Source organism: Tachypleus tridentatus, chromosome 7, assembly GCF_004210375.1.
Source record: "Tachypleus tridentatus isolate NWPU-2018 chromosome 7, ASM421037v1, whole genome shotgun sequence".
NCBI classification, from domain to species: domain Eukaryota; kingdom Metazoa; phylum Arthropoda; class Merostomata; order Xiphosura; family Limulidae; genus Tachypleus; species Tachypleus tridentatus.
In genome coordinates, this window is record NC_134831.1 from 7614041 (window position 1) to 7636985 (window position 22945).

Below are 22945 nucleotides of genomic sequence, written 5' to 3' on the forward strand. Positions count from 1 at the left end.
AATTTCGTGCATAGCTACTCGAGGGCTATCTGCGCAAACCGTCCCTAATTTAGTAGTGTAAGGATAGAGGGAAGGCAGCTAGTCATCACCGCCCACCGCCAACTCTTGGGCTACTCTTTTACCAACAAATAGTGGAATTGACCATCACATTATAACGCATCCACGGCTGAAAGGTTGAGCATGTTTGGTGCGACGGGGATTCGAACCCGCGACCCTCGGATTACGACTCGAGCGCCTTAACCACCTGGCCATGCCTCTTTAAACCTAGTTTTGTTTCGTCAAACTTTTTTTCGTTAAGCACTCTTCAGAACTAGTTGTGGTTCGTCAAACATTCTTTAGTTAACCACTTTTCAGAACCAATTCTGGTTCATCAAACCTTTCGCTAGCTTCTCTTCACACAAAATTTTAGTTAATTAAATATTTCGAGAACCGCTCTTAAGACCCAGTTCTAATTCATCACACATTTTTATTTATGAAGATTATTTTAATTTTTTTCCCTTTATAACTTACAGTTTTAAGACAAATACAAGGACTGCGCTAAAATAACCCATGATGAATCTTTCGAAGTTAAAAATATTTCGTTTTTGTTAGTGTTGTAACAGACTGGTTTGTTTGTTTTTTGAATTTCGCGCAAAGCTACACGAGGGCTATCTGTGTTAGCCTTCCCTAATTTAGCACTGAAAGAGGGAAGGCAGTTAGTCATCACCATCCCCCGCCAACTCTTGGGCTACCATTTTACCAACGAATAGTAGCATTGAACGTAATATTATAACGCCCCCACGGCGTTATAGGGCGAGCATGTTTGATGCGAGGGAGATTCGAACCCGCGACCTTTGGATTACGACTCGAGCGCCCTAACTACCTGGCCATGACTGGCCATAACAGATTGGCTCATCTATTTGAGACTCGTGCGTGTTTTAAATTAAAATGAAATTCATATCCTGTGTCAAAGGTTCATAACTGATATTACACCATATCAGGCTTTGTTAATCAGAAGTCTATAACATGTGGTTGGAGTGCTACTTGTGCTAACAGAATGCTACTATAAATCGTTATAGAAAACGTTTTATTTTGTTTCTCGAATTTTTGTTTGAACGAGTTTTTGTCTTGCCATGTACTAAAATTAAATACCAGTGAAAATAACCTAATGTTCGATTACACAATCAGTATTATTGATATCATAAGGATATTAATACCTGGTTTAATGTCCAGTGTTGAATAAAAGCGTGTGTGTGTTTCGAGGCCTTTCATATTCCCAGAAAAGAACCTATGTCATTAATTTTTAACTTTAATTTAGTTCTTCAATTATCTATATTCGTGTAAAGCGTATTGGACAAAGGCAATATCTCGTCTCTCTGCCAACAAACGTCAATCTCTGCATGCTTGCTACCATACGTGACAGAAGTGAAATCACTGCGTCGACTCAGACGATACACACGGCATTAACAGGATTAAACTTGCTACATTTTACCCTCTGTGAACGTAAGGCTGCTTTCGGTCGCTAGTCACGTCAATATAGTATAGTTATCAACTGGAGCAGCGGATATAGCAGGGTGCTCATGCGAACCGGGTGCTGCACGTGACCTTACTGCAGTCGGGCTCACTGTGATTGCGTGGTCAATCTTGCGGCTCAAGAAGCAAGTGGTCCTTAGCGGCCTATTTCACAGAGGGAGATCAAGTGAAACGGTGAAAATTCATTTCTACAAACAGTTCGACAGGAAGAAAATCCAATTAACCGCAGGAAACCACATTGTTCACGTGGAATTTCTCACGTGCTGTTAAATTTTGGCGCTTTTGTTTTCGCATGTTTCTCGTGTCACATTGTTTCCCATACACAGTACACTTTCTTATACTTTTTGATTTTATTGGGTGGTTTTTGAGAATAAACATACTAAAGTCTTTATTTAACAGTTACAAGAAACAATTCCTTTTCATTAAACGACATACACTACACCCCTAATATATTTTGTATGTAAGTTTCTGTTTTGTTTTTTATCTCCGGTAAAATTTTCAAAAAACGAATTAACTTGGGTATGACGAACCCAAAGAATTATCTTATAACTTATCTTATATGCATATATAACTTATTACTCTTTATAAGGCCCGGCATGGCCAGGTGGTTAAGGCACTCGACTCGTAATCTGAGAGTCGCGGGTTCGAATCACCGTCACACCAAACATATTCGCCCTTTCAGCTGTCGGTGTGTTAGAAAGTGACGATCAATCCCACTATTCGTTGGTAAAACAGAATTCCAAGGGTTCGCTGTAGGTGGTGATGACTAGCTGCCTTTTCTCTAGTCTTACTCTACCACACTATCTGCGCTAGCCCTCATGTAATCTTGAGCGAAATTCAAAACAAACAATACTTTTTATAAAAATCAAACTGTCCGATACGTGTGCTACGCATGCGCTGGAGTTCTAAAACGTCATTTCACTTTACAGTAAACAAAGATGTCGGCATATTTTTTTATATATAGCATGTATAGTGTACTATAATAATACACAGAAAACTAACACTTACCTTACTATCTCTTATTGGATATTATAGTAAGTTTTTATAAATTTTGTTAATGCTGACTTTCAAGCATTCCAAACAAAACCTAAACGCTCCAGTTACAAAATATTGAGCTCAACACAGACTAGATGTGTTAAAACCTCAAATAAAACCAAAACTTTAATAAATTTGCTATATTTGACCGTTTGATATATTATTATGGCCAAAACCACTGTCACCTCATCGATATCACTGGTTCCATGACGTCAGAAGCACAAGTGGCAACGACGTGATGGTTCTTTTCAGGTACTCTCTTTACTTCTAAGATTGCTGTATAAGTAGAGACAGCCGAGAGTCCACGTTCTGTCTTTATTTCTATGGTGGCTGTATAAGTAAGAAGAGACAGCCAAGTGTCCAGATTCTGTCTTTAGTTTCATGATTGCTGTACAAGTAAGTAGCGACAACCAAGAACCCAGGTTCTCTCTTTGCGGCTAGCTGTATAAAAGTGTGGGGGACACATCCCCAGTTATACTTCTTTTGTGTTGTGAATATCCTACGATGTGTGCAGCGGTGTCAGGGTTCTTTATTAGACGTTACAGAGGAATCGAAATATTCAGAGAATTCTAATTTTGTTTTTTACACTTAACTGTTAATATTTAAATTATAATCGTACTACGTTTGTTCTATGAATGAAAAGATGTACATTACAATTCCTTTTTGTCCACTGTATATTTGAAATGAAGACTATTGTGTACAGCTTTACGTGATTTGTATTAAATACAAAAGCTATTTATTTTTATTTGTTGTTAATAATTGATTTGTTTCGAATTTCGCGCAAAGCTACGCGAGGGCTATCTGCGCTAGCCGTCCCTAATTTAGCAGTGTAATACTAGAGGGAAGGCAGCTATTTATTACCATACACTGTCAACTTTTGGGCTACTCTTTTACCAACGATTAGTGGGATTGACAGTCACATTATAACGCTCCCACATCTGAAAGGGTGAGCATGTTTAGTGTGATAGGGATTGTAAGTGAGATTCTAGTTTTAGTTAACCCTTCTGGTGTTAAACAGTCACTTTGAATACGAAACATCTTTGTTCTTGTTGTTTTAATTTGATATTTAAAATGTCTCCAAAAAAAAACTCTCACAAGTACAGAATAATGACGTGTAATAATAAGTTTAACGTATCACAATGTAAGGTTCGAAGTTCAATCGCGCTAAACACACGCTTAATTTTCAACTGTTTTAGAAATGAATCATAGTCTGTTTGGTTTAATGATGAGCTGGCATCAAAGTAAGAATTGTAACATCACACCAGGGGGCATGTCAAATCTAGACAGATTCTCCTGGCGGTGGATGCGGCTCACTATGTGTCTTCTCTCTCATTAGTACTTCAAATTAAGGACGGTTATACATTATTCACAGAGGAGAGGAAGGAATTCTCTGACATGGTGAATTATTAACCAATGCCAGCGTCGCGCTAAACATGCTCGCCCTCCCAGCCGTGGGGTGTATAATTTGACGGTCAATCCCACTATTCGTTGGTAAAAGAGTAGCCCAAGAGTTGGCGGTGGGTGGTGATGACTAGCTGCCTTCCCTCTAGTCTTACACTGCAAAATTAGGGACGGCTAGCACAGATAGCTCTCGAGTAGCTTTGTGCGAAATTCCAAAACAACAACAACTATTAACCAATGTAATCTTAGGTCCTGCTCAGATTGAAAATACCAATATCCAATAAGCAAGGTGTGTAATATGATTTAAAATATTATAATTTTGTATACTGTATTTAATCGAATTAAAAACAATATTTTTCCTGTCGATACTTACTCGTATTACCCACACAAAAACTTTAAACAGTTCTAAACAAAACCTAACAAACAGCTCTGGTGGCACCAATAAGATGAGAAAGAAACTGAAGTCCGTCAATTCATTGGTTATAAGAGAAATGTATTTATACAGTAACAACAGTGTCAGGTATAAGAAATAACTCTGCAAATGCAAACTTTAGATTCAATAATATAAATATACAAAACCAATCAGTTACAGTAATTGAATATCTAACAGCTGCCACCCGTGAAACAATTCTATATGTAATCATTAACCTCACCAAACCTGTTTTAAAACTAAATGAAATCCTGTTGATTTAAAGCTTCATAATAAATTAAATTTCTGGGTTTTATATCAAACTCCGACGTATAAATACCTTTATGGATTTTAATTTAGGCTTAATATTGAACAACATTCTAGGGTTTTGACCTGTCTCTTCTGAATCTCTATTGAATAGTGTCTAATTCCGTCAATGGAAAATTACGGCAGTTCAAATGTGCCCCCCAGGAGCTCATTGGTAAGTCAAAGGGCACATATTGGTAACAGTCTGTTTTCGATACCTGTGGTAGGTACAGCACAGATAGACAATTGTGTAGTTTTGTGTTTAACAACAAGTAAACAAAGAAAACAAATACTAACAGATTTCTTAAGGGTTCATTTCTAAAGCAGAAAACTCGTAAACTATTAAGAAAGTTACTTAAACAGCCGCTGTAAACTAATTTTTTTTAGCTAAGCATAAGTTGTTTGTGATGTGCCTACCACAGGTATCGAAACCCCGTTTCTTTAGCATTATAAGCCTTCTGACTAATAGATGAGCCACTTGAGGGGTTCTAAAGTAAGGGAGAAAATCGAACATTGAATTCTAGTCTCTTCATTAGACAATCTACTCGTAATCCCCTCACCGAACACACTCGCCTTTTCAGCCACATTGGCGTTACAATGCCAAAGTCAATCCCATTATTCGTGGTCCCGCATGGCCATGTGGTTAAGGCACTCGATTCGTAATCCGAGGATCGCGGGTTCGAATACCCGTCACACCAAACATGCTCACCCTTTCGGCTGTGAGAGTGTTATAATGTTGCAGTCAATCCCATTATTCGTTGGTAAAAGAGTAGCAAAAGAGTTGGCGGTGGGTGGTGATGACTAGTTGCCTTCCCTCTATTCTTACACTGCTAAATTAGTGATGGCTAGGGCAGATAGCCATCTTGTAGCTTTGCGCGAAATTCAAACCAAATCCATTATTCGTCGACGGAAGGTGTTGTTGACCTGCTACCTTTTCTTTCACTGCTAAATTAGGGACGGATGTCAGAGTTAGCTCTCAAATAGCTTTAAAAAAGAAAGAAACAAAAACATTCTAGATTAATGCATGAGGCTTTTGAAGTACATTTATAAACATCGTTTCGTAGAGTCCAAAATACCTGGTTGGTTTCTTACTTTTATGTTAGTTTAATTTACAAGAAAAAGTATTTATAATAAGGTCCTCAACAACAGAGATTCAGTCATAACTAAAATTTATTTTAATGTCTTCTAAAGTCCTTTTTTGCTGCTTGAATTCTATAGTCAATTACTATAACCAATGAAACTATTAATTCGTGATGACGATAAACCCACTTGAAGTACAAATGTATTTCAAGACGGCTGGTATGGGTATTAAAATAAAGTAGGGATCGACATTTCGAAGGTCAAAACGTTGTTCTCTACTCTATTTTAATACCCATACCAGTCGCCTTTAGATACAAACTGTATTAATATTTAACCAAATCTCGTGTAGAAAATGATAGGATAGTAGCTCTAGAGCAGTGGTTTCCAACCATGGGTGCTCGATAGCGTTCCAGGGGATGCGAGATAACATTTCAGTTTTTTATTTATATTAAAGGTACTGTCCTAAATAAATAATTACCGTGAGGGGTGCGAGAACATATTAAAATTTTTTAGGGGTGTGGGGCATAAAAAAGGTTGGGAACCACTGCTCTAGAGGCTGAGGTATGATTATGATTTATAGTTCTTTCTCGTTAGAGGTGTTTTATCTCATCTTATAGTTAAATGTTATTTATGAATAGAAGGTGTTTTTCTCTCTTAGCGAGAATAATTAATTATTCGCCCATCGGTCAAATGATTGGGTTAGAAATTTATAGGTTAAGTGTAGCCGTCTCTTATTTTGAATTACCAAGTACTGACAAATGTAAAGACAGTCAGTCCACAGCATCTACTGTCTCAAGGGCCTTATTTGACTCCTTAAACCAAGTAGTACGTGCCCAAAGCTCAAAAGTCGAAACAACTTTAGCAACGTCGCGGCTCGAGCCTTGAATCTTCTGATCCACAACTCACTATAACATTAGATATTATAGTAGCCTCTGCTTGTTTACGTTATGCAAATTATGTTATCAAAGTTTAGTCGAGTTACAAATATGTTAATGTGCCTTCATAATGTTTTATTACATACCACGATCCTTCTTGTTACACGTGATCTATAATTCCATTACATATCACGTTCCTTATTATTACATACCACACCTTTCTCTTACTATATCTGACCAGAGTTCTTTTATTATAAGTTAATGAACTTAATATGTGCCGTATATCGTATCATGTTAATTTAGTAAACAATTAAAATGAAATTACGAAATGGACTTTTTAGTTTGTTTTGCGTTGTATCAAATTTTAACGACTTGTAATATAACAAAAGATCATATTTTTTGTACGGTATATAATATGATGTCTTGTGAGTTCAAGATGTGTTAGCTCACATATAAACACATGATCAAAGAAAACTCAAACTTTGATCGCTGTAATAACGTTAAAACCGACACATTAAGTTAGGTGTTTATATTTTCAACCTCACTTTCTGTCGTTGTATAATATTGTCCGTTTTATAGAACTTAATAGAACTTTTTCTAATGTACAAGCGAAACAACACGAACGTAAAGACAGTTTGGAAAAACTCATTTTTGATTTACCTCGTTCATCTTTTCAAGTTTCCAAACGGTATTTCCTTTGAACAAGTTAGCTAAACTACCTTAAATTAAAATGTGGATCTTTAAACAGTTGACGTGACTAGTGTTTGTTTGGGATCACCTTACTCGAGAGTATAATATTACACCGTTAATATACTCGTTAAAAAATAATTTAGTAAAGGTTGGAAACGGGATGTAAGCTTCGAAAACCAAAGGGTAATAAAATCCTCAAAGAAAAAAGTTTTTTACCTCATTAAAACTACAGAGACGCTTAACGTTTACTGGATAAACGTCAAGGGATGCGTCGTATTCCAAGGTGTATTTAGTAGTTGGTGTCAAATGTTAATGTCCATTACTCGTTTTGAAACTTTCTTACATATCTGCACAGAAACAATCTGTACATAACTGTCCTGAATGTTAAACTGATGGACTATCTGTACATAACTGTCCTGAATGTTGAATTGATGGACTATCTGTAAATAACAGTCCTGAATGTTGAATTGACGGTATATCTGTACATAACTGTCCTGAATGTTAAACTGATGGACTATCTGTACATAATTGTTCTGAATGTTGAAATGCGGACTATAAAAAGCCAGATAGTTGATGACATCTGCTACTTTTCTGACCAAATACACCAACACTTTTATAATACATTCCATGTCCTCAAAGTGCAATCCAGAAAGTACCTGAGTTTGTAAAATAAGGGTTAGCACGGCTTACCTTAATGTGTACTGCGCTACTGATGTATGTTTACGATAAGTACAAAAAATGTTGGAGAATCAATGACTGAATTTGGTGTACGGGTGAGTCAGTCTGACTTAGTGTTGATTGTAGCGTACGGGTGAGTCTGTCTGACTTAGTGTTGATTGTAGTGTACGGGTGAGTCTGTCTGACTTAGTGTTGATTGTAGCGTACGGGTGAGTCTGTCTGACTTAGTGTTGATTGTAGTGTACGGGTGAGTCTGTCTGACTTAGTGTTGATTGTAGTGTACGGGTGAGTCTGTCTGACTTAGTGTTGATTGTAGCGTACGGGTGAGTCTGTCTGACTTAATGTTGATTGTCGTGTACGGGTGAGTCTGTCTGACTTTGTGTTGATTGTGGTGTACGGGTGAATCTGTCTGTGTTAGTGTTCGTTGTGGTGTACGGGTGAGTCTGTCTGTGTTAGAGTTGGTTGTGTCACGAACTCCCTTTGGTCTTTAAGATATTAACTATTTTAACGTCAAAGGGGTTCATTATGAAACTCAAGTTTTATTCACCTAAAACCGGTTGTATTCAAGTCATGTCCACGAATGTAATGAGTTTAGTCCTGTTATCGATGGATATATATTAACAATTAATCATATGTAATTAGTTTTTACTAAACGCTGCACTTAGATACCGTGCAGGCTAATTATGCCTCCTGAATTAGGTATTAATATCCGAGTTTTATAGGTTTTGTTGCTATTTTTCCTGTGAAGAAAAATATATCGACCGGTGTTACATCACATAAATGTAGTCCCAGTAATGTGTGTTTACAAAGACGTTTTACAAGTAGAATTGGTGAACGTGTAAATGTATTTCTGTAGTACCACACTTACCACTAAGAATTTGAGTGTTTTTTTTGTGTTTTGTTTTGTAAAGCAGAATCGTACCTCCATCTGTCGGTCTGGTGTTTTGACGTCACAAACTGTTCCGAAAAACTGACCCAACAAATTTCAATAAATGTTCGCAGAGAGATTCGAGTTGAGCCACCAGAAGTCGAGTTTACATAGATAAACAATCGAAGGAGTACTTATTCTGTTACAGATCAAAATAGTGGAAAACAGGGTGACTCACGCCTCAGTAGAACCTCTTGGTGCGGTTTTGGTCCGCCTAGGACAGCGAGAAAGGAAGAATGTGTATATGGCTCGTGCTTCTAACAAGAGCCGCTGGAAACAAGAGCAACTCGCGTGGTGAAACCAAGTGGTATTTTTGATAAATGAAATATAACAGAGGAACTCAGGTGTACCACAGTCCCTCCTGTTATGTATTATCATTTATTTCGGACGAGTCTCCGAATTAATATGTTACGTGTGTTAGCGTATTACTATTTAAAAAAACAACCAAAAAAAACTTGAAATTTGAATTTAGAAGTTAATTAAATATTAATATGTATTAATGTTCCCCGCTAGTACAGCGGTAGGTCTACGGATTTAACAACGCTCAAATCAGAGATTCGATTCCCCTCGGCGATCTCAGCAGATAGCTCTATGTGGCTTTGCTATATAAAAAAACACACACAATATATATTAAAATTTATAATATTTGCCAACAAGAATAATACACACAATTTTTAACATAAATATATTTTAATATACAAACAAACAAAAACATTACAATATACAATAACGGTGATTATTAATAATAATTTATATACAACAGTTTCACAAACTTACAGACAATATTGAATCTTATACCTAATCTAGAACTAAATTTTCTATCTATGAGCCATGTCCACTACGAGCAAATTAATTCTGAGTTGATATTATCACACCTCGCTTGAGGTAGCTAGCTTGGTTGACCTCACACCGCTGTCTTTTTACCGATGAAGATATTTAATTTACTTGTTGAAATACTAACGTTCTGAGTTAATTAACTGATGTTGAACAACGGTTTGTAATATTCGAAATCTATAAATATTTCTGGTCAAATTTTTTTAGTTTTCCGGTTAATAAATGTTTATCATAATTATATCTTACAAAGCCTGTAGCACACTGACTGCAGGTGTCCAGTAATATTCGTTTATCTCTTGATGAGTCTATTTGTAAACTTTTGTAGGAGACGCTCTCAAAAGTTCACTTAAAAACAATAGAGTCAGTCACAAGTATAACATTCACTCCTAATACATTGTTGATTCATACGCTAGAGAATCTTCTGTAAATTTAGGGAATAGATGGGAATTTTGCAATACACATCAAACAATACGCGTTACAATAAAAAAAAATCATATTGAAACAAGCGATGGTATTAAAATAAACGTATAACGGTAGATTCGTTATACTCCAAAGGTCGAGGTAAAATGTATAATGAATGTCAAAGTAATATCATCCTGAGAAGGAAAAGAGGGAAAAATTACCAATTAGTGCTGCCAAATGCAATTCTCAAGCATGAGTTGTAAGATTATAGAGTTATACAGGTTGAATTAGAACAGAAAATATGTCATAGAAGAACAACAAGATACACTAAGAGGAAAGAAGGCCCGACAGGAAAACAAAGTTGAACGAGTTAAACAACAGGATACAGTAACAGGAAAGAAGGTCCGACAGGAAGACAAAGTTGGACGAACTAAACAACAACAGGATACAGTGGGAGGAAAGAAGGTCCGACAGGAAGACAAAGTTGGACGAGTTAAACAACAAGAGGATACAGTAGGAGAAAGGAAGGTCCGACAAAGTGACAAAGTTGGACGAGTTAAACAACAAGAGAATACAGTAAGAGGAAGGTCCGACAATGTGACAAAGTTTGACGAGTTAAATTACAACAGGATATAGTAGGAGGAAGGGAAGGTCCGACAAAGTGACAAAGTTGGACGAGCTAAACAACAACAGGATACAGTAGGAGGAAGGGAAGGTCCGACAAGGTGAGAAAGTTGGACGAGTTAAATTACAACAGGATATAGTAGGAGGAAGCGAAGGTCCGACAAGTTAAACGAGTTGGATAAAAAAAAATTGTGCAGGACGCATAAGATCTAGGAGGTGAACATCACTGAACCATAATGCGTCACTTGGTTCTCTAGTGATGAGGTCCATTCATAGTAAAACTAAAACGTTGAGGGTGGCTGGAACCTCAATCATTACTTGAAAAATTTTCTTCCAACAATATATTATTAATAAAGCAATAGATGCAGTTTGGGGTTTAACTCTGGCAGTGAACAATGATATCACTGACGTTGAATCTTACAAGATGTCCACGGCATATGATTCCTTCTCAGACAAATATTGATTGTTATATAACAGTAGGTACATTCTGTTTGTGACAAAAATAGTTGCTAAGTTAAAATTATACATGCATTTACTTTACGACAAAAATAAATTGTGATCGTGAGGGGAACATCGTTGGATACGTGTGTTTACTACACGGTTTCACGTATTCTGCCAGGAAGACATTTTTCAATTCTGTTAAACAATACATGTGTGTTTGTCATATACGTAAATATATATGTTCGGTTTGTGAATCATACGTGTGATTGTTACACCTTTGTTTGTTTGTTTTGTTGTTAAGTGCAAAGTTATAAAGTAGACTAATTGTATTATCGAAATCCGTTATTGAGAGCTATGAGTCTTCATACTTACCGCTGTGTGACGAGGACTTTGTAATTACGATATATTGTCAGGAGATATTTTGTAGCATATATTCGTAGTTATTGTATAATAATATATATATGTTCTGTTAGTCGGAACGCATATCTTTTAATATATGTAGAGATTATATGACCAAAGATAGAACTGAACGGTAGTTATGTAGTTTTCAGTTTCTAGGTCTTTATAGTATTGTTACATTGACGACGGAGGTAAGCTTGTTCAGCATGTCAGATATATTTATATTCGCCATTTAAAAAAAGGTTTTTCCTAGTTATCTATTTATATGATTCACTACATTTTTTTCTTTCATGCAGCTTAGCCTAACTGTGGCAAGCCAAGGTAGGTTTTTAGTTTACTGTAACTTTTATTCGTTCAGAACAATTTGATGAAGGAAGTACGCTTAACCGAGTGCCTTCATATAGTTGTAAATATTTATGCAAAATGAATAGTGTTTTTTTTTGATATCTGTATCAAACTCTGACAAACGATTCTATTCTTGTATTTTGTTTACAAATAATTATATTGTATTAGCAATTTTTAAAATGTATTAAATTCATTTTTCACACTATTGTATGTTTTAAATTTTTTATTACCTTAATAATTTTAAAAGTAAAAGAATGGTTAATCCGAGAGTCGCGGGTTCAAATCCTCGTCACAACAAACATGCTCGCCCTTCCAGCCAGGGGGGGCGGGGCGTTATAAGCAACGGTTAATCCCACTATTTGTTGGTAAAAAAGTAGCCAAAGAGCTGGCGGTGGGTGGTGATAACTAACTGCCTTCCCTCTAGTCTTACACTGCTAAATTAGGGACGGCTAGCGTAGATAGCCCTCATGTAGCTTTGCGCCAAATCCAAAAATAAAGAAACAAAAGAATGGTTTTGTTTTTATTTTGGGTAAAGCTACACAAGGGCTATCTGCGCTAGCCTTGTCTAATTTAGCAGTGTAAGACTAGATGGAAGGCAGCTAGCTACTCATCACCACTCACCGTTGACTCTTGGGCTACTCTTATCAACAAATAGTGGGATTGATCGTGCCTTATAGCGCCCCAACGGCTGAAAGGTCGAGCACTTTTGTTGTGACGTAAAAGAACGATAATTACAGTTATTTTAAATCATTTAAACATTCTTTTCTGTTTCGTTGATTTATGTTTCAGTTCAGAGGCTGAGAAATATAAACCTTTTATTTTCGCTCTGATTTATTTATTTGACAATACTTACGTTCTGATGTGGCCTGATCGTTCGGACTCTATTTGCAATGCACGGGTCATGGGTTGGAATCCAACCACCGAGTGTCGCTGTGATGGTATTAATGTGATGGTCAATTCCACTCTTCGTTTGTAAAAAGAAGTGTAAGAGATGGTAGTGAAAGGTTTGTCTAACCACCTTTCGTTTAGTCTATTACTGTTAAGTTGATGGCGATTAGCGCAGATAACCCTCCATTAACTTCACGCCAAATTCGACAAACAAATAAATAAAACAGAAATGCTGTAAAACAATAACACATCCGTAACTACGGCTTTGAACAACTTGATGCTAATTCGAATATCGCATTTTCTGTTCACGGATCCACATCTTCTTCGTAAAATTCTTTGTCACAAATAATTATATCTCTGAGCCTAAAAAACACTTTTTAATCAAACCGTATATTGTGTTGTTTTTTTTATTTCGCGCAAAACTACTCGACGGACAAATGCGCTGACATCCCTATATTGGAAGTGATAAACTAGATGGAAGGAAAATATTCAGCACTACCAGCCGCCAACGTTTAGAGTACTCTTTACCAACGAATAGTGGGTTTAATATTAAAATTATAATACTCTCACGACTAGAAGGGTGAAAATATTCAGAGATCCTCAGACTGCAAAACGATTTCTCTGACCGTTGGACCATACAAGTAATGACAAAACAGAAGTCAATAGAAGATAGAATATGTGAGAAGAGAGACTTACAACGGATTTACAATGCTAAAATCAGGGGTTCGATTCCACTCAGTAGGCTCATCAGATACCTTGAAGTGGCTTTACTATTTAAGGAAAACAGAAACACAAAGAAACAAGACATTGTTTCGAAAACAAGCTCATATATTTAGATCTGTTTTTCAGTAGATATCGTTGCATGCAAGTCTATAATTACTATGAAACTTACAGCTTTATTTTTAAGTTTATTTATATGCTGTGTTTCTACCTAAGTGTTAGACAGTAAAGTTGTAAGTTTATTGATTGTCTCTCTTTGTCATTAACGAGCAAATTTCCTTTCAGCTCTTGTCGTATGTCTAATCATTGAATAAAATTCCCACGAATCACAAACAGGAAATGGTCTAATACTTCATAAATAAACCTAGCATTAAAATGTTTAATCTTGAAGTTTAATTTCAAGCGAAGTCCATTCAGTTCAATTGACAATTTCGTTAAGATGTTTTTGGGTTATATCAGTTTGGGAGAACTCCATATACTCATCACTAACATCGAAGATGCTGCCATCTATGAATACTTGTAAATATTAAAATAGCAGTTTGTCAGTTGTGTAAATTGTTCCTTAAATGTTAGGGTTTTCGGGTGACGTAATTCTACTTTTCGTAAATAAACATGTTCATAATAATATCAAAACGTAAAGTCACATAAAGCTTCATTACACCTTAATTAATGGCTGGTTTGAACATCAGCGCTTTTCACATAATTAATTCTTACTTTATATATAAAAACGGCTGGTATGGATGGAGAAAACTCTATGTAGAGGGGCGAACAACGTTTCGACCTTCTTCGGTGAATCTGACGATGACCGAAAAAGGTCAAAACGTTGTTCGCTCCTCTACACAGAGTTTTTTCTATTCATACCAGCCATTTTTATATATATATTTTTCTCTACAAGTGGATTTTCTCGTCATCATGGATTATTAATTCTTACTTTATCAGAAACCTTTGATGAAATAAAAAAGCATTCATTCTATCGTCTATTAATTCAAACCAATCAGCACAAAATAAAAACACCCGTATGTGATTTACTTTATTTCAACATTACTGTCGCTATATAAGTTTCTTCTCACGTGAAGGTTCACGCTGTAAATCAAGCCCCGATTTCTATCGCTGTAAGTCCGTAGACTTATTATTGACCCACTGGAAGACGTCGTTACATAAATATTTTATAACATCGATTTGGCGTTTTTATTTGTTTCATTATTTGTGTTTAACAATAAAAACTTACCTGTAAATTTTTTTTTGTGTTTGTTTTTGTAGTAAAGCCACATTGTGCTATCTGCTGAGTCCTGATTTTAGCGTTGTATATCCGGAGACATACAGCTATACTAGCAAGGGCTGTGTAAAAAAATAACGTTATACATTTTACTTTATTATATACACTGCTGGCAAAAATCTTAAGGCCAATGAACATAAAGAAAAAATATGCATTTTGCGTTGTTAGACTCAACCATTTATTTGAGTAGAGCTTCGAAAGATGAAAATAAGAAAAGGGAAAATAAAAAAAACGTTTTTAGCATTTAATAAGGAAAATGTGAACATTATAAAATTAGCCTAAATACTAGCTGGTCAAAAGTTTAAGACCATACCAAAAAGAAGTCCTAAACAGGGTAGGAAATGCCCAACAAGAGATCTCAGTAGTGAGTTGTATGGCCTTTATTGCGAATAACTGCAAACATTTGCTTTAGCATGATCGATATAAGCGTTTGCAGAAGGCTGGCTGGAATGTTATTCCAAGTGGTGAAGATGGCTTCCCGAAGATCATGAACTGTTTGGAACTGACGCCCATTTCTATAGAATTACCTTGCCATCTACCCCCAAAAATTTTCAGTGGGGTTTAGTTTGGGCGAACATGCTGGATGGTTCAAAAGAATCACATTATTTGCCATGAAAAAGTCCTTTGTCCTGTGGGCATTGTGGATTCAGCATTATCCTGCTGAAAGATCCAGTCATTTACAGAAAAGCGAGGGTCTTCAGTCAATAAGGATGCTCTCTTCAACATGCCAATGTAGCTAGCTGCTGTTTGACGCCCCTTTATAATCTGAAGCTCCATTGTTGCATGGAAGGAGAAAGCACCCCAGATCATGATGGAACCTCCTCCACTGTGTCGTGTAGAAAATGTCTCCGGTGGGATATCCTTATCGTGCTAGTAGAGTTGGAAGCTATCTGGATCATCCAGGTTAAAATTTTCTCATCAGAGAGCAAAACCTCCTTCTACTTTTCTACGTCCCATGTTTGGTGCTTCTCAGCAAAGTTTAACCGAGCTGTTTCGTGGTGTGAAAGGAGGCGTGGCCTTTGAAGACATTTACGGTTTTTAAAGTCTTTCTCTCGTAGATGCCATCTTATTGTTCTTGAGCTGCATCTGCGTCCGTAAGAGCCTTATTCTGGTTCGAAGATTGGCTGGTGTTTTGTCGGACAACACGTCGAATCCTCCTGCTCAACGCCGGCGAAATTTTCTTGGGCCGACCACTTGAAATTCTCGTTCCGTATCCCTCAGGGTCTTTTAAGAAATTTGCAACAGCAGTTTTACTACGCCCAATCTCACCTTCCTTTTGCAGCTCGACAATTCTCCCACGTTCCAACTCTGTCAACTTTTTAGCCTTTGCCATGTTTTTACCCAATGCAACACGGGAGATGCCAATAAAAGATTTTAACAACGCTATTGCTTGAACACAAATGACTAAATTCGTTACGCGTTTACCGATTAACGCTTCGTTTCAGTGTGGTCTTAAACATTTGACCAGCTAGTATTTAGGCTAATTTCATAGTGTTCGCATTTTACCTATTAAATGCCAAAAAGGTTTTTATTTTTATTTCCCTTTTCTTATTTTCATCTTACGAAACTCTACTCAAATAACTGGTTGAGTCTAACAACGCAAAATGCATATTTTTTCTTTATGTTTATTGGCCTTAAGATGTTGGCCAGCAGTGTATATTTAATGTTGCTTTACTATATTTAATGTAACTTTATTATATACAATGTCTTTTATTATATATTTCGTGACTATTACATATAATGTGAGTTTATTATGTATAATGTGAATTTATATTGTAACTTTATTATATACAATGTAATTTATTATATATATCGTGACTTTATTATTTATAAGGTTACTTTATTACATATAATGTTATTTTATTATATGTATGGTAATTTTATTACATATAATGACATTTTGCGGACAGAAACTTTCAGTGTAAGACTTTGAGCAAAGTTCTGAAATTATCCGTATGTGGTTTCTGACCACAAAAACTTGCTTCAGATGTCCATTAAACTTCCTTTCAAAAATGTACGACTATAACTACATTGTATGGTTCGTTTAGAACCTGAAGTGTTATGGCTAACTCTACATGTAAGGTTAGGATCACTTTTTACTCATGCTCATCTCTTTTCATGTTCTTTGTTGTTAAGGGAAATAAATCGAAATATGGCTTTTAGCATTAAAAATCGCCAGTCTTATCGCTCTGAGCGACAAACGAAAAATATTTTAGTTATAGGCTTAATTTCATAATAGAACATTTAACAAAAAATATTATTCTATTTTAGCGATAAATACATTTTAATAATAGGCTTAGTTTCGTAATAGTTTGTTTGTTTGTTTTAATTTCGCACAAAGCTACTCGAGGGTTATCTGTGCTAGCCGTCCCTAATTTAGCAGTACAAGACTAGAGGGAAGGCAGCTAGTCATCACCACCCACCGCCAACTCTTGGGCTACTCTTGTACCAACGAATAGTGGGCTTGACCGTAACATTATAACGCCCCCACGGCTGGGAGGGCGAGCATGTTTGGCGCGACATTTTAGTTGTAGACTTAGTTTCGTAATAGAATATTTAACGAAAATATTATTCTATTTCAGCGATAAATAAAATACATTTTAGTTGTAGGGTTAGTTTCGTAATAGAATATTTAATGAAGTTATTTTTCAATTTTTGACGACAAAGAAACATATTTTAGCTGTTAGCTAAGATCGTTAACAGAATATCTTACAAAAATATCAATTGATTTTGGACTTGAAGAAAAAACATTTCTGTTGTAGGCCTAATTTGTTAAAAATATATTAATATTTTTCTTTAGCAGAATGTCACGAAGATATTAATTGATTTTGGACTTCAGGGGAAAACATTTTTGTTGTAGGCCTAATTTGTTAAAAATATATTCATATTCTTCAGTGACATCTCTGACAAACGGAGGGTGTTACGGTCTAGAAGCTGCCACCTTTTTCACCTATTCACCTGGTGGCTACGACCCCACTAAACCTGTGGACGTTGACGTTTGTAAAGTTCAGTGTGCTGGTTTGTCCTTACCCTATGCTGGCATTCAAGGACAATTCGTTTGTTTGTGTGCACAAAATCCAAGAGGTAACATCAAATGTTATTGATTCAAATTTTGGAAATTTTGAAATAACATTTCAGTTTGACATAAATGCAGTCAAAAACTCATCGAAGCAATACAAAGGTTTTAATTTACCAATTTTATTCCGATTTCAAGCTGTGTGATTAAAATAGTTTTATGTGGGTTGGACGGGGTGTCTCGTAAACAGGTATAATGCTATTATTTTTATATCTTTTACCCGGCAGATTGTGCTGTATCTATTGAAAAATTCATTTTGGCAATAAAGTTAGACAAGAAAACACTATCTTTCTTCTCCAGATAATGATTAATTAAAAAAAAAGTTTTGTAGGGCATCTCTTGTCCCACTAGTCATCAAGAGGTCGCAGTTGAGATACGTTGGCTTAATTTGTTTATTTATTTTTTACTTCAGCGAACGTTTCGCGGTTCGACTGTATCAAGACTAATAGTATAATAATCAGTTAAGAGATAAAAAAGAAACAAACCTGGAGACAAAATGTAGTTTTTTCCCTAGTTTTATTTCTTAAGTTTATGGACTACAAATTATGGGAGGGGTGGGGTGGAAGAGAGAAAAGAAACAAATAAAAATTTATTTCATTAGTGTTTGTTATACAAGTAAACTTTAACCACGAACTACAGAGTTTATTTTGTTTGTGGAACCTATCTTATTCATGTATGTTTGAAATTAAAGCTACACAATACGCTGTCTGTGCTCTGTCCATCACGGCAAATCGATTTTATCATATTGATAGACTTCGTCTGTAGTTCGACAGTTACTGCAGCTTTTGTAGCAAATATATGTAGATAACTTTGTGTAATCAATTCGTCTCGAGTTAACTATCAATATTAGAATATAATAAAGTTTTCGCGCCAGGCACAACATTTAACGCGTTCACTTTGCGTGGATGGCGGAACGGAGTGAGTGTGCACCGAAGTAGATATAAGAAAAAATATTAAACGGCTACCATACTCGTAATAAAAAATAAAGAAAGCAAATTGAATAAAATAAGATATTTAGAATCTCTGTTGGGCCTATCCAAGAACATCTTTAAGGTTCATCGTGAATAGATGTTGGAAAGTGGAAACTTTTTGTCACGAAGAAATAAACAAACATAATCCAGCTTTCTAGCTTGTTTAAAAATGCATCTGTAGAAATGGATTAAACTCCAGTACAGGTCGGTGTAAAAAAGTTTCCTTAAGGTTAGTAACCACTAAGAGCAGTATTTATCCAGAAAATACTTAATATAACAATTTCTAGACAAGTGTATAGCCCTTTCAACTTCAAGCTTACAAAGCTGCCCACTAGGTTTATATATGATAATCACATTATTAACAATTAATAAGAAATTTTAAAAATAAATAATAATATAATTATATACCATAGTGGGATTCCATGATTGTAAACTTTAGGTTTTAAAGATCGAAGTTTCGGTGTTTCTTGAGCCTGAAGAACAATAGATTATTTGATACGTCACAGAATAAGTTGCTGCTAGATGTCGCTGCTGTCATTCTCAAATTGAATTTCCACTTTTCTTATAGGTACTTTTGTCATTTTTTTTCTCGTGTTTTGTACAAAGACGAAAGAACAGAAAAGAAATAGGTCGTAAACATTAAGTGTCATAACCTTGGTCCGCCGCACAGCGACCAACCTTGAACTAGACCTCCCCTAGTTTTTAACATGTTGAAAAGATAATCGTTAAATCTCACACGTACTTAATCATCTCAAATAAATAATATTTCGATGAAGATGTAGAAATAATCCGATGTTTTAAAGTTTCACCACTGCTTATTCCTCTTTACAAAAGTTGAAACCCTACTGGTACAACCGGACATCGAGTGCGGTAGACATGACGATTATACCAAAGTCTTCCGAGCACATGTCATTAAACCCATATCTGACCTAGACGTAAAGCCGTCTGCACCGGTGGTACGTGTAGGAGAAGTTGTAACCTTTGACATCAAGGCTACAACTGAAGCTGAGAGGGTTGACCTTCTTGTCGATTGTGGAGATGACAGTGGAACCCTGTTGGGAAACAACACGACAGTATTCCACCACGTGTACCATCTTCCAGGAGTTTATAATATTACCGTAATAGGAACTCCAGCTGGAGCTGTGGAGGTAACAATTTTAAGATGGTACCATGATATTACATGTATCAGTTTTGTTGTGTGATTTTTGTTGTTTGATGATGATACCATTATGTTACATGTATCGGTTTTTTGTACGATGAAGATATATGTGTTAACAACTCTTATATCTGTGTCCATTAAACATAACTCTGTTGTTTAACCATCTTGGTATAAAAACTTTGTTATTTGGTGTGGAATTCATTTTTGTGAAAAATCTCTGTAACATTGGAACAATATCATAACATGTTATAAAAAAGCACATCAAATAATCTAACAGGATGATACAGTTAGTAAATAGTTTAACATGGCGATAAATGTATTAAACAGTTTAACATGGTACTGAATGTATTAAATAAGTTAACTTGGTGATAAATGTGTTAAATAGTTTAACATGGTAATAAATGTATTAAATAAGTTAACATGGTGATAAATGTGTTAAATAGTTTAACATGGTAATTGATGTATTAAATATGTTAACATGGAGAGTAATGCATTAAACAGTTTAACATGATAATGAATGTTTTAAATAAGTTAACATGGTAACAAATGTATCATACAGTTTAACATGATTGATATATTTCAAAGAAAGAATTGACGTGTTATAAATTATATTGCTGTTCAGCTGACCTTTGTTTAGTATCCATAATTACTAAGTATTGAATATTAATAAGTTTCATTTCACCTTTATCATATCAACAGATATGTGACTATAGGTTAGTTGCTGTCGTGTAGTCGTAACTGCGAACAGAGGACTCATGGATTCGATAATCTATTTTACACTGTTTAACATTTTTCTATATGTCAGCCTTGGATCTACAAATATTATTTAGTAATCATGACCTGTTATTTTGGTCACTAAAGAAAAGCAAATAAGACGTAAAGTTATCACAATTATTTACCACAAACAAAGAATTATACAATTATACATCATAAAAACTGTCTCTGTATCGATGTAATTATTTATTACACCTTTCATACTTCTACAATGATTCCGTTGTTTAAAGCTAACCGAAGTTATTGTATGAAATTGAAATTTTTGTTACCACTGCTAACAGGGATATGACGTAGTCAGCGGTACTTCCGTAAGAGTTGTGACGACATTGTCGAATAGTGATGTCATTTTCGACTGTCCTAGTGTAGTGGAACCCAACGAGACCTTCTTTTGTGACCTTACACTTCTTTCTGGAAGTGATATTACCATGACGGTGGACCGTGGAATGGGTAAAGGAAAGCAGTCTTCTGGACTTCCGGGTAAGTTTCAGTTTATGATTGACTATCTGGAACAAAAAGCATATATTACACAAATTAACATTTTTCGTAACACGACTAGCTCAACTATATTATACCTTTCGTCCAATTATATAAGTTAACTCTTTATCACAAAAGGTTACAAAATAGCACTAAACTTATTGATAAATAATTTATTGAAAAACGAACTTCAAGTACTAGCAGAGAATTATTAGAACCATCTAACAATCTCAAGTCCTTGTGTCGTGAATAAATAAACAAAAATTAATATAATCAGTGATGCCGAGAAACTCACTTGTTGAGAAATTTATATGCAAAAACGGCTCGTTTGGGTTGAGAAAATATTTTACATAGAAGAGCGAACAACGTTTCGACCTTCTTCGGTCATCGTCAGGTTCACAAAGAAAGAGGTAACTGACCGGAAGCTGACCACATCTTTGAAAGGGGTTGTGTAACTGAGTGTCGGAATGTAGAGGGCGGTGTTAGATGTTTGAATATATAATTTTATTTATTTTATTATATTAATATAGGTATAAAGGCGTTCCTTTATATTGGTTTATTTTGGGTTCAAGTTGTTGTATAAGTAAGGCTTCTTTAATTTTGCGTTTGTTTATGTTTGTTTCTTTATTTAGTATTTGAGTGTTTTCTATGGTTATGTTGTGTTTATTTGACTTGCAGTGTTCGAAAACGTGTGAAGGTGACTTTTTATGTTCTTTGAATCTGGTTTCCATTTTTCTACTTGTTTATCCAATATAGAAGTCGTGGCAGTTATCACATTGTATTTTGTAAATAATGTTGGTGTGGTGTTTGTCAGTGTAGTTTTTACATAGTATAGACCTCAGTTTTGTGCCTGGTTTTTAAATAAATTTGGTATTAACTGGAATGTCATATTTTGTTACTAATTTTTGCCAAATGTTGGTTATTTGTCAACTGGCATGCTGCATTAAACCAGAGATTTACGGACTTATACAACGAAACATAAACCAAATCAATACTAAGAACGACAGAGACAAAAAGATCTGCCATAACAAAAAACTAGAAAAACTAAGATGCAAACAACAGAAAAGACACCAAAACGACAAACCTTTGACAAACCTCATAATTAACAGATCCGACCGACAATTAAACACAGACGAGATACATCTACTTAACAAAGGACTCAACTTCGCAATAGCATGCCTAAGCATGGGCAACCCAGTATCACCAGTTCTAGCCAATATTTTTATGACACAAGTTGAAACACAAGCAATTAACACAGCATTACATCCACTACTATACTGGTACAGATAAAGAAACAAACATAAACAAACGCAATATTAAAGAAGCCTTACTTATACAACAACTTAAACCCAAAATCAACCAATATAAAGGAACGCCTTTATACCTATATTAATATAATAAAATAAATAAAATTATATATTCAAACATCTAACACCGCCCTCTACATTCCGACACTCAGTTACACAACCCCTTTCAAAGATGTGGTCAGCTTCCGGTCAGTTACCTCTTTCTTTGTGAACCTGACGATGACCGAAGAAGGTCGAAACGTTGTTCGCTCTTCTATGTAAAATATTTTCTCAACCCAAACGAGCCGTTTTTGCATATAAAAATTAACATAATTAAGTAATTATTTAGGTAGATCAAAAAG

General features: G+C 35.4%; 1 protein-coding gene across 1 annotated transcript in view; it reads left to right on the forward strand.

Moving 5' to 3' along the window:
• Positions 1 to 22945, forward strand: part of LOC143254923 (polycystin-1-like) — a 106266-nt gene that overhangs the window by 26091 nt on the left and 57230 nt on the right. The window contains exons 2-5 of the mRNA XM_076509834.1: positions 11911 to 11935; positions 17739 to 17927; positions 19725 to 20038; positions 21105 to 21300. Of these exons, the coding sequence (XP_076365949.1) occupies positions 11911 to 11935; positions 17739 to 17927; positions 19725 to 20038; positions 21105 to 21300 (724 nt within the window). The remainder of the gene's footprint in view (positions 1 to 11910; positions 11936 to 17738; positions 17928 to 19724; positions 20039 to 21104; positions 21301 to 22945) is intronic.